The sequence below is a fragment of the Narcine bancroftii genome, chromosome 4, assembly GCF_036971445.1.
Source record: "Narcine bancroftii isolate sNarBan1 chromosome 4, sNarBan1.hap1, whole genome shotgun sequence".
NCBI classification, from domain to species: Eukaryota; Metazoa; Chordata; class Chondrichthyes; order Torpediniformes; family Narcinidae; genus Narcine; species Narcine bancroftii.
Genome location: NC_091472.1, coordinates 241,165,318 through 241,191,025, shown reverse-complemented (window position 1 = coordinate 241,191,025; position 25,708 = coordinate 241,165,318). Strand labels below are relative to the sequence as shown.

Here is a 25,708-nt window from a genome sequence, read left to right as displayed (position 1 = left end):
TGGGGAAGTAGAGGTGCTGGAAGATCCTCCCAGATAGTGACTCCCAATAACTTAAATTTGCTCATCTTCTCCACCTCTGAACCCATAATGATCACTGAATTGTATACTTCTAGCTTTCCCTTCCTGAAGTCAACAATTGGCTCCTTAGTTTTGGTGATATTGAGTATAAGGCTATTGTTGGGACATCATTCAGCCAAGTTTTCAATCTCCCTCCTGACTCATCACCTTTTTTAAATGTTTTTTATTTTTCACACTATGAACCATACTAACCAAAATACACACAAACATTTCCCTCTTGAATATACACACTGTCATTTTCTCCCCTTTCCCCCCCTCCCTTCCCTCCCTCCTTCACCCCCCCCACCCACTCAACGTTCAACCTATATGATACATTAAACCCATTAAACAATGTCGTCACACAATGAAAATAAACAAGAAATTTGTGTCTTCTGCTTTTACATACTGGGTCAGTTCATTTCGTCTTCTTCTGTCCTTTTAGGCGGTGGAGGTCTGCGGTAGGAATTCTCTGATGTGTTCCATGTACGGTTCCCAAATTTGTTCGAATACTGTGATGTTATTTCTTAAATTATATGTTATTTTTTCCAATGGAATACATTTATTCATTTCTATTAACCATTGCTGTATTTTCAGGCTATCTTTTAATTTCCAGGTTGACATAATACATATTTTAGCTACAGCTAAGGCCATCATAATAAATCTTTTTTGTGCTCCATCCAAATCGAGTCCAAGTTCTTTACTTCTTATATTACTTAGAAGAAAGATCTCTGGATTTTTTGGTATGTTGCTTTTTGTGATTTTATTTAATACCTGATTTGGATCTTCCCAAAACTTTTCCACTTTCTCACATGCCCAAATTGCATGTACTGTTGTTCCCGTTTCCTTCTTACAGCAAAAACATCTATCTGATACTGTTGGGTCCCATTTATTTAACTTTTGGGGCGTGGTGTATAGACTGTGTAACCAATTATATTGCATCATGCGTAACCTCGTGTTTATTGTATTTCTCATAGTTCCGGAGCATAGCTTTTCCCATGTTTCATTCTTTATCTTTATGTTTAGATCTTGTTCCCACTTTTGTTTGGGTTTATAGCTTATTTCATCATTCTCTTTCTCTTGCAGTTTGATGTACGTGTTTGTTATAAATCTTTTAATTATCACTGTGTCTGTAATCACATATTAAAAACTGTTTCCTTCTGGTAACCTTAGCCTGCTTCCCAATTTGTCCTTCAAGTAAGTTTTCAGTTGGTGGTATGCAAACATTGTACTGTGAGTTATACCATATTTGTCCTTCATTTGTTTAAAAGATAATAATTTATTTCCCGAAAAACAATTTTCTATTCTTTTGATCCCTTTTCTCTCCCATTCTCTAAAGGAAAGGTTATCTATTGTAAAGGGATTAGTTGATTTTGCATCATTATTAATTTTGGTAGTTGATCATTTGTTTTATTCCTTTCTACGTGAATCTTCTTCCAAATGTTGAGCAGATGGTGCAGTACTGGTGAATTCCTATGTTCCACCAGCTTTTCATCCCACTTATATAATATATGTTCAGGTACCTTCTCCCCTATTTTATCTAGCTCTAATCTGGTCCAATCTGGTTTTTCCCTTGTTTGATAAAAATCTGATAGGTATCTTAATTGTGCTGCTCTATAATAATTCTTAAAGTTTGTTAGCTGTAAGCCCCCTTGTTTGTACTATTCTGTTAATTTATCTATCACTATCCTCGGTTTCCCCCCTTTCCATAAGAATTTCCATATTATTTTCTTTAGCTCCTTGAAGAATTTCTCTGTTAGGTGAATTGGTAACGATTGAAATAGGTATTGTATCCTTGGGAAGATATTTATTTTAATGCAATTTACCCTTCCTATCAGTGTTAGTGGTTAGTGTTTGGCTTGGAAGTCACCCTGAAGAAGACTGAGGTCCTTCATCAGCCAGCTCCCCACCATGACCACCAGCCCCTCCACATCTCCATCGGGCACACTGAACTCAAAACGGTCAACCAGTTTAACTACCTCGGCTGTACCATTTCATCTGATGCAAGGATCGACAAAGAGATAGACAACAGACTCACCAAGGCAAATAGCGCCTTTGGAAGACAACACAAAAGAGTCTGGAAAAACAACCACCTGAAGAAACACACAAAGATGAACGTGTACAGAGCCGTTGTCATATCCATGCTCCTGTTCGGCTTCGAATCATGGGTCCTCTACCGGCATCTCATACAGCTCCTAGAATGCTTCCATCAGTGCTGTCTCCGCTCCATCCTCAACATTCAGTGGAATGACTTCATCACCAACATCGAAGTACTCAAGCTGGCAGAGTCCGCAAGCATCGAATCCATGCTGCTGAAGACCCAACTGCGCCGGGTGGGTCACGTCTCCAGAATGGAGGACCATCACCTTCCCAAGATTGTGTTCTATGGCGAGCTCTCCACTGGCCACCGACACAGAGGTGCACAAAAGAAGAGGTACAAGGACTGCCTAAAGAAATCTCTTGGTGCCTGCCACATTGACCACCGCCAGTGGGCTGATATCGTCTCCAACCGTGCATCTTGGCGCCTTACAGTTCGGCGGGCAGCAACCTCCTTTGAAGAAGACCGCAGAGCCCATCTCACTGACAAAAGACAAAGGAGGAAAAACCCAACACCCAACCCCAACCAACCAATTTTCCCTTGCAACCGCTGCAACTATGCCTGCCTGTCCCGCATCGGATTTGTCAGTCACCAACGAGCCTGCAGCAGACGTGGACATACTCCTCCATAAATCTTCGTCCGTGAAGCCAAGCCAAAGAAAGAAAGAAGTGGTAAGTCTTTCTAAGGTTCTAAGGCGTCTTAATGGCTGATAATTTAGTTTGTATACATGGCCTAGATTATTATCTAGTTGTATACCTAGGTATCGAATTGCTCGTGTTTGCCATCTAAATGGTGATTCTTTCTTAAAATTTGTGAAATCCGCATTATTCATTGGCATTGCTTCACTTTTATTTGCGTTGATCTTGTACCCCAATACTTCTCCATATTCTTTCAATTTCTTATGTAATTCTTTTGTTTATATTTCTGGTTCTGTTAAGTATACTAGACTGATTTTATATTCCTTCTCTTTTATTTTTATCCCTCTTATTTTACTTTCTGTTCTTATCAGTTCTGCCAGTGGTTCTATAGCTAACGCGAACAGTGAGGGAGATAGTGGACATCCCTGCCTAGTTGATCTGCTTAATTTAAATTGGCTTGATATATATCCATTTACTGTCACCTTCGCCAATGGTTCCTTATATAATGCTTTAATCCAATTAGTATATTTCTCTGGTAGGTTGAACCTCTGTAGTATTTTGAATAAATAATTCCATTCTACTCTGTCAAAGGCTTTCTCTGCGTCTAAGGCAACTGCCACTTTTGGCGTCTTGTTTCCTTGTACTGCATGGATTAAGTTAATGAACTTACAGATATTGTCCATTGTTCATCTTTTATTAATAAATCTAGTTTGATCTCGTTTCACTATTTTTGGAACACAGTCTGCCAATCGGTTTGCTAATAGTTTAGCTATTATCTTATAATCTGTGTTAAGTAGAGATATTGATCTATACGATGCTGGTGTTAGTGGATCTTTCCCCGTCTTTGGTATTACTGTAATTATTTCTGTTTTGCATGAATCTGGCATGTTTTGTGTTTCTTCAATCTGGTTCATTACTTCCAGGAGAGGAGGAATTAATAAGTCTTTAAATGTTTTATAGAATTCTATTGCGAGTCCATCCATTCCCGACATTTTATTGTTCGGTAGTTTTTTTAATATATCCTGTATTTCCTCTATTTCAAATAATTTTATTAATTTATTTTGCTCCCCTTCTTGCAATTTCAGTAGTTCAATTTTAGCTAGAAACTCATCTATTTTGTCTTCTTTCCCTTCGTTCTCAGTTCGATATAGTTGCTCGTAGAATTCCTTGAAGTTTTCATTGATCTCCGTTGGGTTATATGTAATTTGTTTGTCCTTTTTCCTTGATGCCAATACCGTTCTTTTAGTTTGTTCTGTCTTAAGCTGCCAAGCTAGTATTTTGTGCATTTTTTGTCCTAGCTCATAATACTTCTGCTTTGTCTTCATTATGTTCTTCTCCACCTTGTATGTTTGTAGTATTTCATATTTTATTTTTTTGTCCGCCAATTCTCATCTTTTTGTTGTATCTTCCCTTATTGCTAATTCTTTTTCTGTACTTGCTATTTCCCTTTCCAGCTGTTCTATTTCCCGATTGTAGTCCTTCTTCATCTTAGTTACGTAACTTATTATCTGCCCTCTGATGAACACTTTCTTTGCATCCCATGGTATAAATTTATCTTTCATTGATTCCGTATTCATTTCAAAGTACATTTTAATTTGGCACTCAATTAATTCTCTAAAATCCTGTCTTTTAAGTAGCATGGAGTTTAATCTCCATCTATACATTCTCGGTGGGATGTCCTCCAGCTCTATTGCTAATAACAAGCGTGAGTGATCCGATAACAATCTAGCTTTATACTCCATTTTCATAACTCTCCCTTGGATGTGGGCTGACAACAGGAATAGATCTATCCTTGAGTATGTTTTATGTCTGCCCGAATAATATGAGTATTCCTTCTCCTTTGGATGTTGTCTCCTCCATATATCCAAAAGTTGCATTTCCTGCATCGATTTAACCATAAATTTGGTTACTTTGTTCTTTCTGCTAGTCTTTTGTCCAGTTTTATCCATCTTAGAGTCCAAATTAAGGTTAAAGTCCCCTCCTATTAGTATATTCCCCTGAGTATCTGCAATCATCAAAAAAATATCTTGCATAAATTTTTGATCCTCTTCATTAGGTGCCTATACATTGAGTAAATTCCAAAATTCTGAATATATCTGACACTTTATCATTACATATCTCCCTGCTGGATCTATTATTTCTTCCTCTATTTTGATTGGTACCTTTTTATTGATTAATATAGCTACTCCTCTGGCTTTTGAATTATATGATGCTGCCGTTACGTGCCCTACCCAGTCTCTCCTTAATTTCTTGTGTTCCATTTCCGTTAGATGTGTTTCATGCACGAATGCTATATCAATTTGTTCTTTCTTCAGTAAATTTAACAGCCTCTTCCTTTTGATTTGGTTATGTATTCTGTTAATATTTACAGTCATATATATGTCGTTCAACATGGCCATTTCATACTTTTTTTACCTCTCATTTCTGCTTCCTCATCACCAACTTTCCTCCTTATCCATTTCTGTTTTCTTTTTTTGAACACACTGTAAAACAACACTTCTAAAACATAAAATATTTCCACTATTCCCTCATCTAAAATTCCCTTAACCCCAAATGTCCCCCCCCCCCCTCTGAGTTGCCCCTTGTCCCTTGCCAGGCAACCACAACTCCCCTCTCCATTTGGATTGCGAACCCGCTCGCAAGCGTCAATTGATTTCGCAGTGACTGTTATTCTCTCCCACCCAGCCCCTTCCAGAACATACTTTTATCTTCACATATAACAAAGCTCACCTTCTTAATTCCCCCCTTACTTCCTTTCTTCCCCTTCTTAGTTCTTACTTGTACATTATTTTTCTTCTTTATATGAAGTTTGTTGGCATTCTTGTTCTTGTTACATCTCTTCATCGTTTGCAGGCGTTCTGCAAATTCTCGTGCTTTCTTCAGATCCAAGAACAGTTTGCTTTGCTGCCCCGGGATAACTATTTTAAGCACCGTTGGATATCTTTACATAAATTTATAGCCTTTCTTCCATAGGATTGATTTTGCTGCATTAAACTCCTTCCTCTTCTTCAGGTGCTCAAAGCTATGTCTGGGTAGAAAAATTTTTTTTGACCTTTGTATTCCAGTGGCTTTTTGTCTTCTCTCATTTTTTTCATTGCCTTCTCCAGTACATTTTCTCTAGTCGTATATCTCAGGAATTTTACTAGAATGGATCTTGGTTTTTGTTGTGGCTGTGGTTTTGGGGCAAATATTCTTTGTGCCCTTTCTATTTCCATTCGTTCCCAATTTCTGGCATTCCCAGGACCCTGGGGATCCATTCTTTTATAAATTCTTTCATATCTTTGCCTTCTTCATCTTCCCTAATATAAATATCTTTATATTGTTTTCCATTATATCCATCTTCTGTGCTAACAACTCCTGTGTTTCTTTAACTTTTTAAAATCAGATTCTTCCAATTTCCTTTTTAAGTCGTCACTTCCATTTCTACGGCTGTTTCTCGTTCTTCCACCTTGTCTACTCTTTTCCCTATTTCTGTCATGACCATCTGTAATCTACTCACTTTTTCTTCTGTACCTTTTATTCTTCTTTTTATTTCATTAAATTCTCGTGTCTGCCATTCTTTTACTTCTATATATTCTTCAAAAATTTTCTGTCTATGTACAGTCCATTCCCTTTATCTTCTATTTCTCTGTGCAGAGCTTGATGTTCTCCCTCCTCTTCCCCTGTGTCCACTCCAAGGCCTGTGTCCTTTACCTCTCTTCCTTGTATCTGTGTCTCTTCTGACTTTCTTGTTGGGCTGTTAATCTCAGTTTGCTGGATTTTTTTTAATGGTGTCTTGATGTTGGTCCTCTTCCTCTGGGTTGGTCATCTGCTGTGTCTCAGATTTACTTTTTTAATTCTCCTCCCTCCCGTTCCCATTATTTCCTATATCTTCCCGCTGGGAGCCCTGCTGTCGGGTCTTTCTCAGCTGTTCAAGCTGTGGAGTGGAACTCCACAGCTGGTCCCCCTCCCGTCAGTGTTGTCTTTGTCGTGCGCATCGTGCATCCTGCTTCTTTGTACAGGTAAGGCCTTTACCTTTCTCTTCCGGCGTCTTTCCTTCTTCTTTTCTTCGTGTTGTTTTTGGCTTTTCTTTCTTCGGTGCCATTTCCTCCACACCTTTATTTTTTATTTGTTGTGGTTTGTGTGTCTGTGGCTTTGCTTTTCTTTACTTTTTTCCTTCTTTTCTGGAGAGGGCTGATATTCTCCTACCGGCCACTACTCCATCACGTGACTCCACTCATCACCTTTCTTTATACAACCCACTACACTGGTATTGTTGGCAAATTTGTAGATGGTGTTATTGTCAAACCGAGCCACACAGTCATAGGTATAAATTGAGTATAGCAGGAGGCTAAGAACGCAGCCCTGTGGTTCTCTGGTACTGATGGTGATTGAGATGTTCTTACCAATCCTCACTGATTGGTGTCTCACTGTCTATTTTACACCTACTGAATCTCCTCAAACTTCCAAGAAAGTAGAAGCTTTGGTGTGCCTTCTTCATGATGGCTTCAATTCTTCCAGAAGAGGCCCATCAATATGTGAACACCCAGAAAGATGAAGGTTTTAAGACTTGATTTTAAGACCCTTTCAAATTTTTCATATTGGCAGAATCTAATTAGCTTTGTTTCATCAACCCTTTTATTGTGGGAATTAAACATTTTGTGCTCTTAAGTGCAAATCCTAAAGGATTGATATTGAGTTGAGCAAGACCAATATAGCAATTTTTCAAAACATATTTTCATTAAATGTCCACTAAACACCCAACCTTATCACAGCTCTGAATGCGTACATATTAATGATCAGATAATTATGATAATGTTATTCACTAATACCACTAGGTGGTGGATAGAAAAGTTTAAATCAGCCATTTTCAACCTATTTTTATATCAACCTATATTAGGCCTCCTTGTGACTCTGATCAAAGTTTATGGGCTCCCTTCCCTGTACAGCAGTCGTTTTGTTGGTTTCTTCCATACTTCTCTCCTACCGACTACATAAAAAACATTTTAAAAAATGTTACGATTTCAATTCGTGACCTCCTTAAATGTGCTATGGTCCCCGGGTGGGTTTGGGAGGGTGGGATTTAGTGTATGGCCACCATTGAGAATGGCTGGTTTAGATGACTTCAGGTGTATGGAATGTATGATCAGGAGGCAAAGAGTGCTTTGGAATAGCCAAGTCTTGCGGTGACAGGTAAAGACCAGGATTTAGCACCAAATGAACTGAAGCAGAGGTGGAGTTAATATTGATTTTGAGGTTGAAATAGGTTATCCTAGTAAAACCATAAATATTTGGTGCAAAGCTCTTCTCAAAGACAAGAGTGACACAATGATTGAAATCTATCTTACTCAACTTAAGACAGCTACAGGAAGAGGAACTGGTTTCAAGGATAATGGCTTCAGACTGAATAAAAGTTTAGTTGGAAGACATATGGATTGAATATGTTTGTTCAACTGAAGTTTGCCAGTAACCCATTACAAAAGTAATAATCTGTGTTTTTACAGTGATCTTGTGTAAAGAACACACAGAGGTACTTTGTAGTTGGTCAAAAGAAGCCACAACTCTTGAGCCAATGACTGGAGGAATAGCTGAAGAAAAAGATTTTGAAAAAAATTTGGAAACTGGAGAGGGTGTTCAGGAGACGAAGATTTAGGGAGGGAATTCCAGTGGGCAAGCTGCTCAGAAGTTTGGTTAAATAATGACCTCTAATTTTCATCTCTCTGTATGTGAAAATCTTCAGCATATGGTCTGCTGCTTTCCCATATGCCATCATTACAAATCAAATGTAATGTTTTACACATGGTGTTCGCTTAGATAAGCTAATAGCATTTTTCAGGGAACAGAAAAATTAAGTGAATGTTTTGAATTACATTGCTACAAATATAAAATACCATTTGCAGAGATGAAATATATGGATGGTAATTTCTGCTGTTCACAACCTTTACAAATCTACTGGATGGTTTAAGGAATAAAATAAAGTTTAAGACATGAAAATGCAGTGCAATGTTACTTTGAATCTTTTTTATATATACAGTAAAACTCCCATTATCTGGAATTCAATAAACCAGAAACTCAAACAACCATCAAAAAAAAAAGAGGAAATAAATAAATAGATTGAATGAATAAGACTGGGTGGATGAACCCTGCAGGGGCGTGCAAGACTTTGTTGGACACGCGCAAATTTACCCCGCTGAACTAGCAATGCCCCACACACAATATGTGTGCATTCTTTTCGCTGTCGCCACTTAACGTAGAGGTGAGTCAGGTTGTCAGCTTGAGAAGGTGCACTGAGGGCCTGACCATGGCACTCATGTGGAATGAGTCCGGTTGTCAGCATGCGGAAGGTGTGCCAAGGGTGCTGGATAATGGGATAATGGGATTCTACTGTACAGTAATTCTTCACATTTCTCTGACCTTTCTTCAAGCTTGTCAGTCACATTGGAGTATGGTGTCTGATGTGATCATTTGTCCAATTAGCAACTCCTTGGCAAGCCTTGCATCTAAATCTTTCCTTGCAAGCACGCATACCGATTGACAACTGGAAACCAATAAGAGTGGGAGCAACAAACTCAGTAGGTCAGGCAGTGCCTGTGGAGGGAAATGGAGAGTTGACGTTTGGTGTTGAGACTCTCCCAACAAGACTGAATGCAGAGAGGGAAGATAATCAGTTTAAAAGGGGAGAAATTGAGGGGTGTGGCATGGGCCAGTTGGTGATTAATGGATTGAGTAGAGAGGGGATGAAGATGGAAGATAGAAGCAGGTGAATGATTGGTGGCAGACAAACAGAGTAAGAAAAATTGGGGCAGATAGAGATGGGAGGAGGGAGGATGGGCAGCAGTTGTCTTTGCCTTCACCCTCCCTTTCACCCACGGCTCCAGGAACTCCCTTCTTTGTCACTTTGTCCTCTTTTTTCCCCACTGTTTGTCGACCACCAATCAACCACCTACCTCTGTCTTCCAGCTTCATGCTCCCCCCTTCCCTCTCCCACACGTGGCTCTTTCTGTCAGTCATCCTTCCCCCCACCCCGCAGCCTACTCTGCTCCACCAATCACCCATGGCCCTTGTTTCATATCTTCCCTTCTCCTCTTTATGCTGGCTATCTTCCTTCTCCATATTCAATCTTGAAGGGTATTGACTAAAAAAGTGGATTCTCCACATATGCTGCCTGACTCAATGAGTTCCTCCAGCAAATTGCTTTTTGCCCTAGTTTCCAGCATCTGCAGCCTCTTGTGTCTCCAAAGCAGGAGTGGGAATTGTGTTTAACTTGTTTTCCACCTGGACCAAGAGAAACTACTCTGATCATCACAAGCAAACCCAACACAGACCAAGGAAGAAACTGCTACTGTTTGGCTCACGTGGTTGCTGGGACATTGAGGTCGCAATGTGGATGACTATAACAAATGAACCAGTGATACTTAAAGCAATAACTTGATGTTTTTCTTTGTCAGGGGAAGAGAGTAGCAGACATTTCCAGGATACTTGATGTGAAGCACATTGTATTCAGTGGATTGGAGAATGTGAAAAAGCTGACTAATGGCAAACTGGATGTACCACATTTTGATGGGAAAGGAGAGTTAGAAGACTACTTCAGAGAACTTGGTTCTCCCATGACTAGTGTTAGAATGCCTGACTACTTCGAAAATTTTCTTGACATCTTTAAACCTGTCAAATCAGACAAAGGTTACTATGTCTTGGGTAAGTTCATGGAAAATCATTTGGCAACATATAAATTCATCGAGGAATCCAGCATGAAAACAGGCTGTTTGTCTTACATCAACCATGCTGACCAAGATACTGATCTACACTAATCTCATTTGCTTACATTTGACTATATCCCTCAAAACCTTTCCTATCTATGTACCTGCTAAATAACTTTTAAACACTGTAATTGCACCCACCTCTTCTACTTCTGGTGGCTCGTTCTATATACCCACTGCCCTTTGTGTGAGAAATCTGCCCCTCAGATTCGTTTCAAGTCTTTCCCCTCTCATCTTAAACCTATGCACTCTAGTTTTAGATTCTCTTACTATGGGTAAAAAGATTGTGACCCTATCTCTGCCCCTCAAAATTTTATAAACTCTACTGATTCAGTCCTCAGCCACCTTTGGTTTAAGGAAAACAGTCCCAGCTTCTCCAAATGTAGAGACCTATTCTCTTCTGAATGTCAGTATGTTTAACTTAGATTATTGATGCTCATCTTGCTCTCTGTTCCACAATGTAATCCAACAATAAGTTCAGTTTAATGTTGTTTATTGATGCAAATATACAATTTCTTCATTGTTAATAATTACAATTCTTTGAAATTACTTGATAATGAAATAGTTAAGGTAGTTTGAGATATTTGAAATATGTAACTTGAGGTTGAGGTCAACAAACATTATCAAAACATGTTCTTACTGGCAACTAACAAGACTTCTTGCTTGATCCACAGCAACAAACTGACCACTGCCCTTATACTCAAAAACCCTGACACTATAACCTTCACAGAATTGGTAAAAATTCTAAACAAGCAGTGCCGTAAAGATACTAATACAGAAACTATATCACTTTAGCATCTACTCCAATCTCTCTTTAAAACTTGAGCTCTCCCGTGAATCTTTTCTGCACCTTGTCAAGCTTAATCACATCCTTTATATGACATGGTGGCAAACTACACACAATGCTTCAAGTGCAGCCAAACAACTGGAACATGACTTTCAGACTGTTATGTTCAATGCCTTGGCTAATGAAGCCAAGTATGCCTTCTTCACCACTGTCTACCTGTAAATTTATTTACCTGTATGTACACAAGGTCTTGGTTTTCTGTATTATTGCTGTATTTTATAGCAATTAATTGCTGTTCTGTGAAATTAAATTGTGTTAGAGCCTTTTGCAGGTTGAGACAATGAAGAAAATGAGGTGCTGTTTAATTTTTTTCATCCAGTTTTCTTCTTCCTCTCTTCCTCTCTTGGGACATTGCCCACGATAACCAATGGTACATCAACAAAATGGTATTCTTTATCCTCCGATCCAGGCAATATATGTTGATAAACCCAATTTATTCAGGATGCCATTGCTGTCCAGCCAGTTTTGTACTTAATAGGAGCCACATATGTTCCTTTGGGATAGTTAGAGAGCAATCAAGCTTGGGAACCCCAGCTAATTTTTTTTTCTCTGTGGCTTTACACAGTAAATAACAGCACACTGGAGAGTATTATAGAATGCAAAGACCTCAGGATGCAGATAGACAGTTCCCTAAAAGTGGAAATTCAGGTGGATAAGGTAGAGAAGAAGATGTTTGGCACAAAAGTTTGGACCTCACAATTTAGCTGTACAAAGTGTTGGTGAGATCACACTGTGTGTAGGTTTGGTCACTCAGCTATAAAAAGGATGTCAATAAGTTAGAAGGGCTGCAGAGCAGATTCACCAGAATATTGCCAAGAGTAGAGGGCTCAAATTATAGGGAGAAGTTCGATATGCTCAGTCTTCATTCCCCAGAGCATAGGAGGCTGAGGGGTAACCTTATGGTGGTTTGTAAAATCATGAGAGCCATGTATACAGTGAATGCTTACAGTTTTTTTTTCCCCAGGGTGGACAATTCTAGAACTAGAGGGCATATGTTTAAGGTGAGTGGGAAGAAATGTAAGGGAACCTGAGAGGGTGGTCTGTATCTGGAATGAGCTGAAAAAGGAACTGTAGAAGTGGGAAATATTTTGACATACAGAAGACATTTGGACAGGTTTATACATAGGAAGGGCTTTGAAGAATATGGACCAAATGCAGGCAAAGGTAACTAGCCAAGAATGCCAACTTGATCACATCTATATTAGGCCAAAGGGCCTATTCCCTGCTGTATGACTTTGAATACAGGAAATGAAACTGGCTTTGGGTGGCCATCTACATCTCTGGTTAAGGTCAATTCACATGACATGTGTGAAAGAATATTAGTTGATGTATCTTCTGACTGTCTAATAAGAACTTCAAATCAGAAATTACTAATTAATTGGTAATGTTAATTTATCTTCCTAATCTTGTTTATGATAACATTGAATTCCTTATTTCAACTCCAATATTTTATAAATTATTAAAAATTTGGAATTATTGAGCATCAAAAAGAACAGTCATTTGAATTTCATTTCACTCTGCTTTAATGATCAAGTATCAGTTTCACCATAATAAGGAAAATGTTGTAGTTTAATGGAAATTAAATTTGTTCTGGAAAGATTGTTATGTAATTGATTGCAATGGTGATTCATGTATTTCATTATCTGCACCTATTTAAAATGTCTAAATCATGCATCAAATTGCAGAGAACAGTTTAATAGAATAGATTAGATGTCACTAAATTTGTTGCTGTAGGGTCATATGATATAGCGTTAGAGGAGAACCATTTGTCCTATTGACTCCAAATTAGTTATTTTGAAGAGCAAACCATTGTATCTCCACCCGTTGCCGCTTACCCAATTATTTCTCCTCAAATATTTATTCATTTGGAAGTCTAATTGAATCAGGATTATCAAATGTGCATTCCAAATCCTGACCATTTAATATATTTTTAAAAATTATTGCAGCCCATTTACTTCTGCCAATCATCTTAAATCTGTGCTCTCTTTTCATCATTAAAACAAATTCTACTAAATCTCTTCTGCATGATATGCTGTTCTGGTCACCTGACTTTGGAAGGATGTCATTCAGCTGAAAAAGGATGCAGAAACAATTAACAAGGACAGGAGAGCTTGAGTTATGAGAAAAGACTGGTTATATTCAGGAGGATTGGACTAGGATAGCTGGGAGCTCTACAACTAATCTTTCTTTTTTTTAAACATTATTTAGTATTTTTTCAATAAAAATAAACAGACTTTTACAGAATAAGTCATCTGATAATAAAACAGTAAAAGAAGTGGTGAATACAGGCTCAATTTTAACATTTAAGAGGAATTTGGACTGAGTGCAGGTCAGTGGGATGAGGCAAAAAAAAGATTCAGCACAGACTAGAAAGGCCAAAGAGGCCTATTTCTCTGCAGTAATGTTCTATGGTTCTAAACCCATCCCCTCCCCCCTCCCACAACAAATCCCTAAAGGGAAGCATTAAAAATAAACAAAATCATTCAGTAATTTATATTACTAAATTCATATTCTTCATATATGGTGTCCACATCTTAACAAAAAATCAAAATTATTATGTAAATTATATGTTATTTTCTCCACATAGATACACAACTTCAACTCATGATGCCATCGAACTACATTTAACTCTGCTTCATCTTTCCAAGACATGGCAATACACTTACGAGCAACTGTCAACGTTAAATGAATAAAAGCTGTCTGAAACTTATCCAACCCAAAGTCCACTCATGGAGTTAAATAACCGAACAAAAACATTTTTGGATCGAAAGGAAATTGAATTTTAAACAAATTTTGAAGAAAAATCCTAATTTTAAACTAGAACTAATCTTTCTTCTTATAGCAATCTAGGATATGTGACTTGTACGCTTTATTTACTGTCAGAATTTCTAATACAGGTATCTCAGAGTCATACACCTCAGAACCATGTCAAAGCCAACCATTGTACTTATCTATACTAGTCCCTCTTACCAGCATTTGGTCCATACCTTTCTATGTCTTGGAGGTTCAAGTACTTGCCTAAATACTTCTCAAAAATTGTTAGGAACCTGCTTCTACCACCTCCTCAGGCAGTGCATTCCAGATCCCACCACTCTCTTTGTGAAAAAAAATCTTTTAAAATCCCCTCAAAACAATTTTCTCTTTATAACTTTGCCATCTTTTTTTAGATGCCTCTACCAAGAAAAATAACTCTAACTATCGACTACTGGTATATCTAACATCACTATTTTGTATGCCTCTATCTGGTCACCTCTCAGCATTCTTTGCTCCAGGAAAAACAAACCTAACTTATCCTATCTCTCCCTATAACCTGAAATCCTTCAATTCAGGCAACATTGTAGAGAACCTTCTTTGCATAAACTCCAATGCAATCACATCTTTCCCACAGTGTGGCGACCAGAACTGGACATAATGTGGTCTCTTCAATATTAGATGATGTAGAAATTCTTACATTCTTTGTTAGGTCTTCACCATTCTAACTACGTATTCTATCACTTTCAAGGATCTATGGACAAATACCCCAAGGTCCCTCTGTTCTTTAAAATTCGCTGGGGCCCTACCATTTACTGTGTCTGTACTTCTGTTATTTGACCTTTTGAAATGCACCAAATCATACTTGTCATAATTCAATTCCATCTGCCAATATTCTGCCCAACTTTCCAGGTGATCAATATCATGCTGTATTCAAAGATGATCGTCCTTGGTATCTACATCACCACAAATTTTCTTCTTAATGTATATTGATCTCATCCAGAATCCAAAAAACCATATTGATTGTTATAGCTGCTTTTTGATAAATACTGATGAAATGTGCACATTTAGTACCTAATTTATGCCTGCTCCCTTAATCAATAAATCTGCATATTGATTCCTAATTTTGACACTTTGACAATCCTTTTTATGTTCCTATGCTAATAAAGAAACTTATATTCCCTTGCTCTGGTCTTTGAGTTTATTTCAATACACATGCTTTTATTTTTCTGAGTAATTAAATATCTTTTTTCCCCTAGATATTCCGATGGAGGGAATTCCACTTGATGGGATGTCAGTCAGAGACTTGGGCGAGGTTGTGTTGGCCATCTTGAAAAACCCAGAAGAGCACATTGGGAAAGAGATAGGCCTCAGTACTGACAAGCTTACGATCGATGAGTATGCTGCAATTATGTCTAAACATACTGGAAAAATAATCAAAGCCTCTAAGGTTAGTTTAAATCCTTCTTGTTTAGTCAACTGTCATTAATAACATGCTGTATGTCAGAGTTCTCCAACTGAAACCTATTGATTAAGCCTGATTATCGAGACCTGGACAACTCAGTACTGTTTGTGTTTAAATTTATTTGTGCTAGATTGTTCTTTTGAATCTGTGGGCCTGACAGTTTTCAAATTTTTATCACAGTGGTGGATTAATCTTGACTAATGACTGAGATGAAGGCACTGAATGTAGGCTGGTAAATTAGCTGATGAAATAAGAATAATCAGAAAAATAAGTTGAGAGGAGATTGTAAGGAGAACACAAAACAAGGTTGAGTGTTCAAAGATCTGACCAGTGGCATTTAATGTGGAAAACTGTGAAATTGTCCATTTCAACAAGCAAAATTAAAAAGAAGCATATGATCTAAATGGTGAGAGTCTGAGATACCAAGGATCTAAGCATCAGTGCGCATGATTTAAAAGTATGTACCAGTAAGTCCAGTTGGTAAATGGGAAAGCTAATTGGAATTAAATACAAAAGTAGGGAAGTTATGTCGTGCAATGGTGGGAGCATTTCTGGAGGACTGTGTGCAGTATTGGTTTCCTTATTATTTAAGTAAGGATGTTAATGTGTTGGAAACTAGATTAATGCCTAGAATTGGCAAGTTATCTTTTGAGGAAAGACTGGATAAACTTCCATCTGCTAGAGAGGGATCATGATTAAAACTTTTAAATTCTGAGGGACCTTGACAGGATGAATGTTGAAAGGGCATTTCCTCTTATGGGAGGATCTAGAACTAGCAGTCTGTTTAAAAATCATTTATTTCTCTCATTGTGAGTCTTAAGAACTTATTTTCTCATAGGACAGTGGAAGCAAGACCTTTGAATATTTTTAAGGCAGACTTGATAGATTATGAGCAAGAAGGTGAAAGCTAACTATACGCCTGAGGTTGCGAGGTTGTCTGATCTCGGAAGCTCAGCAGACTCAGGCCTGGTCAGTACTTGGAGGGAAGACCGCCTAGGAACACCAAGAACTGTAGGTTTCTGTGAGGGGCGCTGGACAAAGTGACTCTCTGTCTGCCTTATAGTAGTCAAAAGTTTTAAAAAATTCATGTATGTTACATTCTAAATGTAGCATTATGTGACAATAATGGAAACTTTAACTATAGGTAATTAAAGTTGCAATCAGATTAGCTTTGATCTTATCAAATGGTGAAGCAGACTCAAGGACCAAGTGCCTACTATTCGTAATTCACATGGTCGTATGTATGGTTGTATCTTAATTTTGACAAATGAGCAAATGAAGAGAAAAGAATCATAATATCTCTAGCTCTAGGAGCAATTCAGCCCTTTCATTCCTGTGTTAATTCTTTGAAACAGATGATCAACAAGTTTTTATCCCCTGCTCCTTCCTGGTGGGGTTTTGAATTGGTTTTATTATTCCCTCTATGGCCTTTTTTTTCCCTTTTAACGTAGATGGTTTTTTCAGAGGTTACAAGAAATCATATATTACAGTACTTCATGTGTGCACTATTTATGTTCAATTGATAACACAATCATCTTATCAGAATGCATTAAGCCCCAGTAGAGCCTACTAATCCCGGAAATCCCATATAATACCGGTGGACACTGCATGCTTCTTCTCCGGCAATACATGACACGGACGTAACCCCGGAAGATGGGCAGGCAATCAGCCTGGGTTGAAAACTCAACTTTCTGTTCTGTATGGCCCTAAACTGCACTGTGGCCCATGACCATGAAAAGCCTAATCCTACCAAATACCAGTATTCTAGGATATTTAAGATAAAACTTCTTGGTGATCTTTAATTTAGCAAGAATTTAAATAATGACATATTTTCTCAAGATGTAGGTAGGAAGGCTGCCATTTCCGTATTTATTGCCCATTATTTATTGAGGAGGTGATGGTGGATCACTTTGACCATAAAGCAAAATAAGAATATTGACTCAACAATGAAGAACTTGTGACAGGCAAGGTTGTGTGAAATTCACTGGGGATCTTAAAGTGCTAGTTCTCCCCTTCATAAAGCAGTGTTTACTTATGGGACAGAGATGCTGTGGATCAAAATGTGCCAATGCTCTTCCTCTGTATTTGGAACTTCTCAGGTAAAGAAATAATCCTAAGTGGAGATGCACTGTACAGTGTCAGTTTTTTAAAAATGTATTTGTGGCTGTTTCTGTCTAGGCAAATATTAGGAATTCCACCCAACCTATGACTTAAATGGTATAACTGATGGATGTCAATGGACTGAGTTATTTATCACCCTGCTTTTGTAGTTATATCATTGTTTTGATGTTTGTGGATGATGGTATTAGAGGTCAAAGGAAGATAACAAGATTTGCTCTAATTTGGAATGGTTATTACCTGATCACTTGTCAGCTAGAGTCAAGTCATTATCCAAATTCCATGGAAGATAACTTCTTCATCAGAAAGTTATGCTTGGAGCTGAACAGCACATAATAGTCAATGAGAATCACCCTTCATTTCCCCTTTCTCTCATTTTTCCAATATTATTCGAGGGAAATTCCTTCTTGGAGTAGTTGAAGCTGCCTCTCTGAAGTGATAGATGCTCGATTGTTGTTGCTTGCTTTTAATGACTGCAGTTGTTTTCTTTTTTTCAACTCGGACTCCAAACCACGAGCCTATTATACTCTGCTCACCACCCCATCCCCCAACTTCTAACCATGCAGTCAGTGTTAGGGCTCCTTGGTGCCTTATTTAATTGAATATCAAAGGCAGTAACTCTCATCAGATTTATTGACAGAGAACATACATGACAATGAGTTTTTTTTCTTGCAGGGAAGGCAGAATTACCGCATATTGGTAATGCAAAAAAATTGTGCACAATGTACACATGTGAACAATTAAAGAACTGTCAACAGATGACGAATGTAAACAAGTTGACCGTGCAAGACAGAGAGAATTTTAAAAATCAATCAAGTACAAAAGAAAGAGTTCTTAAATGAGTCCCTGATTGAATTGGTTGTTGAGGAGTCTGATGGTGGAGGGGTAGCAGCTGTTCCTCAACCTGGTGGTGTGAGTCTTGTGGCACCTAGACCTCTTGCCTGATGGCAGCAGCAAGAACAGACCATGTGCCGGATGGTGTAGATCCATGATGATTGGTGCTGTTCTCTGATGACTGCGTTCCCTGTAGATGTTCTCGGTAGTGAGGAAGGTTTTACCTGTGATGTCCTGGATTGTGTCCACTACCTTTTGGAGGGATTTACACTCAGGGATATTGGTGTTCCTATACCAGACTGTGATGCAGCTATTCTGTGCACTTTGCACCACACATTTGTAGAAATTTGCTAGGGTTTTTGGTGTCATACCAATCCTACGCAAAGTCCTGAGGAAGTAGAGGTGCTGACATGCTTTCTAAATGATGCCATTAGAGTGTTGGATCCAGGAAAGATCCTCCAAAATAGTGACTCCCAAGAACTTAAATTTTTTCACTCTATCCACCTCTGATGCCCCAATGATCACTGGATTGTGTCCCTCTAGTTTTCTCTTCCTGGTCAATAATCAGCTCCTTGGTTTTGGTGACATTGAGTGCAAGGTTTTTGTTGGTGCATCATTCAACTGTTTTCAGTCTCCTTCCCTTATGCTGACTCATCACCTTTCTTTGTACAACCCACCACCGTGGTATCATCAGCAAGTTTGTAGATGGTGTTGTTGTCGTACCGAGCAACACAATCATAGGTATAAAGTGAGTAGAGCAGGGGGCTAAGAATGCAGCCCTGTGGTTTTCCGATGCTGATGGAGAGTGGGGAGGAGATGTTCGTACCAATTGACACTGATTGTGGTCTGGAGGTGAGGAAATCCAGGACCCAATTATAGTGTGTCTCAAGCTTATGAAGAAGTAAAATCAGTTTTAAAAAACAATGCTTTTGAATGTGAATTAATCAAACACATTGCTTCTGTTAGACTATATTGACCAACAAAAGAAAGGATGAGCACTCACTCATTTTAGGAAGATATAGTTTGATATAATTTAGCTTTAAGCCTATTGATACCAAAGTAGCCCTATTTGCAGGTGACCTCAGTTTGAGGCCTTGGACAGACATGTCTGTGTGGGAGTGGGGTGTGAATTGAAATGGGTGGCCACGGGGAGGTCCCTGCTATTGCAGCGGTCAGAGTGAAGGTGCACAATAAATCAATCTCCTAGACTGTGCAGTCTTTCTGATGTAGAGAAGGCCACAATGGGAGCACAGGATGCATTAGATGACCTTTGCAGATTCACAAGTGAAGTCCTTCATTTAGAAGGACTGTTTGGGGCCCCAAATCATGATTAAGGAGGAGGTGTGGGCCAAGTGTAGGATTTCCTGTGGTCACAGGGATCAGTACCAAGGGTCAATTAGTGGACAAGGGAGTCAAGGAGGAGTAGTCCCTGCGGAAGGTAAAGGTGAAAAGAGGGCAAGATGTGTCTGGTGGTAGGATCACATTGTAGGTGGTGGAAATTGCAGAGGATGATATATTGGATGCGGAAGCTGGTGGGGTGGTAGGTGAGGACAAAAGGAATCTTTTTACGTCTTGGGGCAGAGGGGGGTAGGGAGATGTGCAAGAAATTGAGGAGGTGCGAGTAAGGACTGTGTTGTTGGTGTTAGAGAGGAAGCCATGTTTTTTGAAGGAGGATAACTCAGATGGTCTGGAATGGAAGTCCTCATCCTGGGAGCAGATGCGACTGAGATGGGGGAATTGAGAGAAAGGAATAGAATCCTTATAGGCAACAGGGTGTGAAGAGGTATAATTGAGGTAGCTGTGGAAATTGGTAATTTTATAGAAAATGTCAGTAGAAGGTTGTCTCCTCAGATGAACACAGAGAGATCAAGAAAGAAGAGAGCTGTTGTCAATAGATGAACCAATTGAATTTGAGGTTGAGGTGAAAGATAGCAGAAAAGTGCATAAAGTTGGCGAGCAGGTGGGTGGATGAAAGATCGCTAATGTAGTCATCAATGTGGTGGAGGAAAAGTTGAGGAGCCTTGCCAGTTTAGGCAGAGCATGGATTGCTCCACAGAGCTAGCAAAAATGCAGACATTTCAGGAACCCATGACGAGACACATGGCTACCCCTTTGACATGGAGAAAGTGGGAAATGTCAAGTAGGAAATTTGAGAACCAGTTCTGCCAGATGAAGGAAGGTGATGGTGGAGGAAGACTGGTTAGGTCTGTTGATGAGAAAGAAAAGAAGGGCTTTGAGACCTTTGGTGTGGGGGGGTGGATATGTATAGAGATTAGATGTCCATAGTGAATATGAGGCAGTCAAGTTCAGGGAATTGGAAGTTATTGAAGTGATGGAATGCATGTGAGGTATCATAAATTTAGGCCGGGGTGGGGAGGATTGGAGTCAAGGTAAGAAGATACCAGATCAGTGGGGCAGGAATATGTGGAAAAAATGGATCTTTGGGTGTAAATCTTGTGTAGGAGGTAAAACCAGGCATTGTGAGGTTGGGAAACAGAGGTTGGAGGGAGATGACCGGAAGCAATGAGGTCAGAGATGATACATGAGACAGTCACTTGATGTTTTTTGGTGAGGTTCAGTGACATGAATCACTAAAGGTACATGCACAGGTACACTATGTGAGAAAGTTTATTGGATCTTACTACAAGAAGATTGATTCAAGAGTAAATAAGTGTAATTGGAATTATTTAGGACCCTGGTAAGAATGTATCCTGTAATGTTATTTATAGGTATGATCTCCTTAACGATGGAATATAGGAAGTACATCAAATATTTAACAAATTAATTCTGGGGATGAGGGTGGGGAGCTTGTCTTGTAAAGAGACATTCAATAGATTAGGCTTATACAAGCGTAGGAGGGATTCCCATTGAAATTGACAAAATTCAATATTTCTTGGCTGGATAGATACAGGGATGATGTTTCCACAGTCTCAAGAAAGGGGATTAGCGGTGGGCGACAGGTGATATAGAGAAGGAAGGAGGTGGCCTCCTGAAGCTACCAGGAAATTATTTTAAAAAAAGGAAAAATAAAGAAGTCTACAAGAAACTAAGTAGGAAGAAAAGGAAGAACTTCAAAGTAAAGATGTTGAAGGAAAATCAGCAATTGCCAGCGATCTTGATCTCCCAGCAAGAAGTGGAATTTTTTAATGGAGGAGAGCATATCTACAAGAAGAATCCGGGGGGGGGGGGTGTTTTCCGTCCTGCTCCCCATGCAGATAGCACAACATCTGGGAGGAACAGTGCAGCATCTTTGGCATCAGGTCAAGAGACACTCTGGAAGAAGATAGCAGGAGACTGAGCATGTGAAATGGCAATTTGGAAGACGATTAAAGAATAGAAGAGGAAGATGAACTGGTAAATGTTTAACTAGAAACTAAAGCTAAGAAAGTCAAGTAAAAGAAAAATTAGTAATGAAAATATAATGAAAGCACTTTTAATTAAAGATCAAAATACAAATACAAAATTGGATCATATTTTAAAAGTTGTGACCAGATTAGAGGTAGAAATTGGGACCTTAAATGAAAGAGTGACTGAAGTGAAATAAAAGATGGATGAAACAATGGAAAGAGTGGTCAATGTGGAAAAAGAATGAAATGAATGGGCCACAGAAAAAGCAAAAATATGGGAAAAAATTGATTCTTTAGAAAATGTTAGCAGATATAATAATGTTAAAATAGTGGGACTCAAAGTTGAGGGGGCAAACCTATCTGTTTCTCTCAAAGGTTCTGGGAGCTCAAAATTTTTTATCTTTGAATCTCAGAACTGATATAGAAATTGAGAAGGTATATAGATCCCCCTTCTCCCATCCAAGACTGGATCAAAAATCACGCTCTATACTAATTAATTGCATGAAATTCAAAGATCGTGCAAGAATATGAAAAGCAGCAGCACGGAGGAAAAGGAAAAAGGAGAACCTCTTAGAATTGTAGGTGAATAAATATTTTTCTATCCAGACAGTGCTGCATTTTAAAAGCTCAGACAGGAATATAATCCACTGAAAAGCACCCTTCAGAAAAATGATTACAACTCTTTGTGGTGGAACATATTCTATATAAGTGGGATGAAAAGCTGGTGCAACATAAGAATTCACCAGTACTGCACCATCTGCTCAACATTTAGAAGAAGATTCACGTAGAAAGGAAAAAACAAATTATCAACTACCAAAATTAATATTGACGCAAAATCAGCTAATCCCTTTCACAATAGATAACCTTTCCTTTAGAGAATGGGAGAGAAAAGGGATCAAAAGAATAGAAAATTGTTTTTCGGGAAATAAATTATTATCTTTTGAACAAATGAAGGACAAATATGGTATAACTCAAGGTACAATGTTTGCATACCACCAACTGAAAACCTACTTCAAGGACAAATTGGGAAGCAGGCTAAGGTTACCAGAAGGAAGCAGTTTTTAATATGTGATTACAGACACAATGATAATTAAAAGATTTATAACAAACATGTACATCAAACTGCAAGAGAAAGAGAATGATGAAATAAGCTATAAACCCAAACAAAAGTGGGAACAAGATCTAAACATAAAGATAAAGAATGAAACATGGGAAAAGCTATGCTCCGGAACTATGAGAAATACAATAAACACGAGGTTACGCATGATACAATATAATTGGTTACACAGGCTATACACCACACCCCAAAAGTTAAATAAATGGGACCCAACGGTATCACATAGATGTTTTCGTTGTAAGAAGGAAACAGGAACAACAGTACATGCAATTTGGGCATGTGAGAAAGTGGAAAAGTTTTGGGAGGATCTAAATCAGGTATTAAATATAATCACAAAAAGCAACATACCAAAAAATCCAGAGATCTTTCTTCTAAGTAATATAAGAAGTAAAGAACTTGGCCTCGATTTGGATGAAGCACAAAAAATATTTATTATGATAGCCTTAGCTGTAGCAAAAAAATGTATAATGTCAACCTGGAAATCAGAAGAGAGCCTGAGAATACAGCAATGGTACATAGAAATGAATAAATGTATTCCATTGGAAAAAATAACATATAATTTAAGAAATAACATCACAGTATTCGAACAAATTTGGGAACTGTACATGGAACACAACAAAGAAGTCCTACCGCGGACCTCCACCACCTAAAATGACAGAATGAGAAGAAGACAAAATGAACTGACCCAGTGTGTAAAAGTAGATGACACTATTTTCTTGATTATTTTTATTGTGTGATGACATTTTTTGATGGGTTTAATGTATCATATGGGTTGAACGTTTAGTGGGTGGGGAGGGGGTGGGAAGGAGGGAGGGAAGGGAGGGGGGGAAAGGGGAGAAAATGACACTGTATATTCAAGAGGGAAATGTTTATGTGTATTTTGGTCAATATGGTTCATAGTGTGAAAAATCTTTAAAAAATTTTTAAAAACAGCTACTTTGAAAATCATGATGCCAAATGGGCAAAAGAAGTTTATTATTGACATTGAAGTTGCAAATAACTTTGTGAATAAGCTACCAATTCTGAAGAAAATTTGAAGAGAATAAGAGAACTTCTTTGAACTTGATATTTTAAAATCTGAATAATGATATTTTATCTTCCTATATGTTTGTAACTGTTTGATAGTAATCCTTTGGAAAAAGAGTAGAATTTTCTTGAAATTGTTTTACACGGGAGTTGGGGGGGGGGGGGGGAGAGTCTCCAGAATCTATACATATGTGTATAATGAGTTTTCTCCATGGATTGCCACCTTGTCGTGGTGGAGAAGCTTGTATGGTCCTGTGATTTCTGAGAGCAATGCCATCTGGAACTATGCTCCTGGTAGGGTCACCCATGGTGGTAAGGTCAAGAGTGAGGTTCCTGACAAAGAACAATCCAACCAAGTCCTCAGGCGGATGAAGTTACTCTGAACTCAACTTCTGTGAAGGCGGACGAAGGCTGCAACAAATCCATCAGTTCCAATCATCATGGTTTTCATGGCATTTGTATTAGTTGATTTGTGAAGTTATCATGTGCATCTTAGAGTGCAACATTAAGTACATGTTAAAGAAATACATGCACAGGTGTCTTTGCTCTGTGGATCATCCTCAACTATGAGGGGTAGCCATGACAATGACATTATCCTTATAACAGGGGAATGGTGTTTAGTATATTTTACACTAACAGTGGGTCTTACCATTTAGTAATGGTAATTTTCATTTCTTTTTCTTTTTCATATTTTTATCTTGGAAACTATCAATAGTGCTGAGTCCTATCTTGAAGGAAGGGAAATAGGTCTGTAAAGAGAGTGTGGTATAGGGGAACAGAAAGGTAGATTTTAAAACTTAAGAATTTTTTTCTCTTTTTGGAATTTATATATTTACTCGGATGTTTAATTATAAAATTTTAAGGAATGTAATTAATATGAGATGCAATATTGTAAAATGAAGTATAATGACGATAAGAGATATTATGCAATCTGATAATAATGGCTTATTTTAACTTGCTCTTTCGTATTCAGGAAATTAATACTGATGCCCCCTAGATCTGGTAGAGTGAAGAAAAACAGATTCCTCTAATTTGAATTATCATTTAAGACATTCCTTTTTGTTTCTTTCTGTCTTTTTCAATCTCTTTTTGGGGATTTCTTATTTTACTTCTCTAGTTTTTATATTTGGGGGGGAGGGGTTGGGCAGGAGGAGGGGGTAGATTAGATTTGGGTTTTAAAAGCCATCATGTAATATGATTATATATCATTATATTGTATATGAACTTTGAATGTGATTGCATATATGACTTGAAAAATTAAAAGTAAAATATTCCACAAAAAAAGAAAGGGGATAGCTATTCAGGAATAAAATGAGAAGAGATTTCATCTAAAGTGTAGTAAGTCTTTGTGATTCTCCCTCTGAGTGGTCTATGAAGATTAATTGAAGACTGTATTTGAGGCAGATTGATAGACTTTTGGATTTAATGATATAGGGGAAGCACATGAAAGTGCTGCTGATATGAAAAATTAGTCAGAATTTTGTTGAATGAAGAAGGAAACACATGGGTTAAGTGCCTTTCTCCTATTTCTATTTCTTATGCTCTCTAACCAGTAGTTGCTTGTGATAGACAATATTTTCCTTTCCATTCCAATTCAGCAATAACCAACCACTGGGTGCTGCATAGAAAGCTCAGGTTTCTGCTTTCATGGCATAGATACTCATGTTTAAAGGGTCT

General features: G+C 38.2%; 1 protein-coding gene across 6 annotated transcripts in view; it reads left to right on the top strand.

Moving 5' to 3' along the window:
* The window catches only part of LOC138761777 (nmrA-like family domain-containing protein 1), a 238,039-nt gene that overhangs the window by 167,474 nt on the left and 44,857 nt on the right, over positions 1–25,708 (top strand). For all 6 annotated transcript variants that reach the window (XM_069934491.1, XM_069934493.1, XM_069934490.1 and 3 more), the window contains exons 3-4: positions 10,218–10,464; positions 15,384–15,574. In XM_069934491.1, the coding sequence (XP_069790592.1) occupies positions 10,218–10,464; positions 15,384–15,574 (438 nt within the window). The remainder of the gene's footprint in view (positions 1–10,217; positions 10,465–15,383; positions 15,575–25,708) is intronic.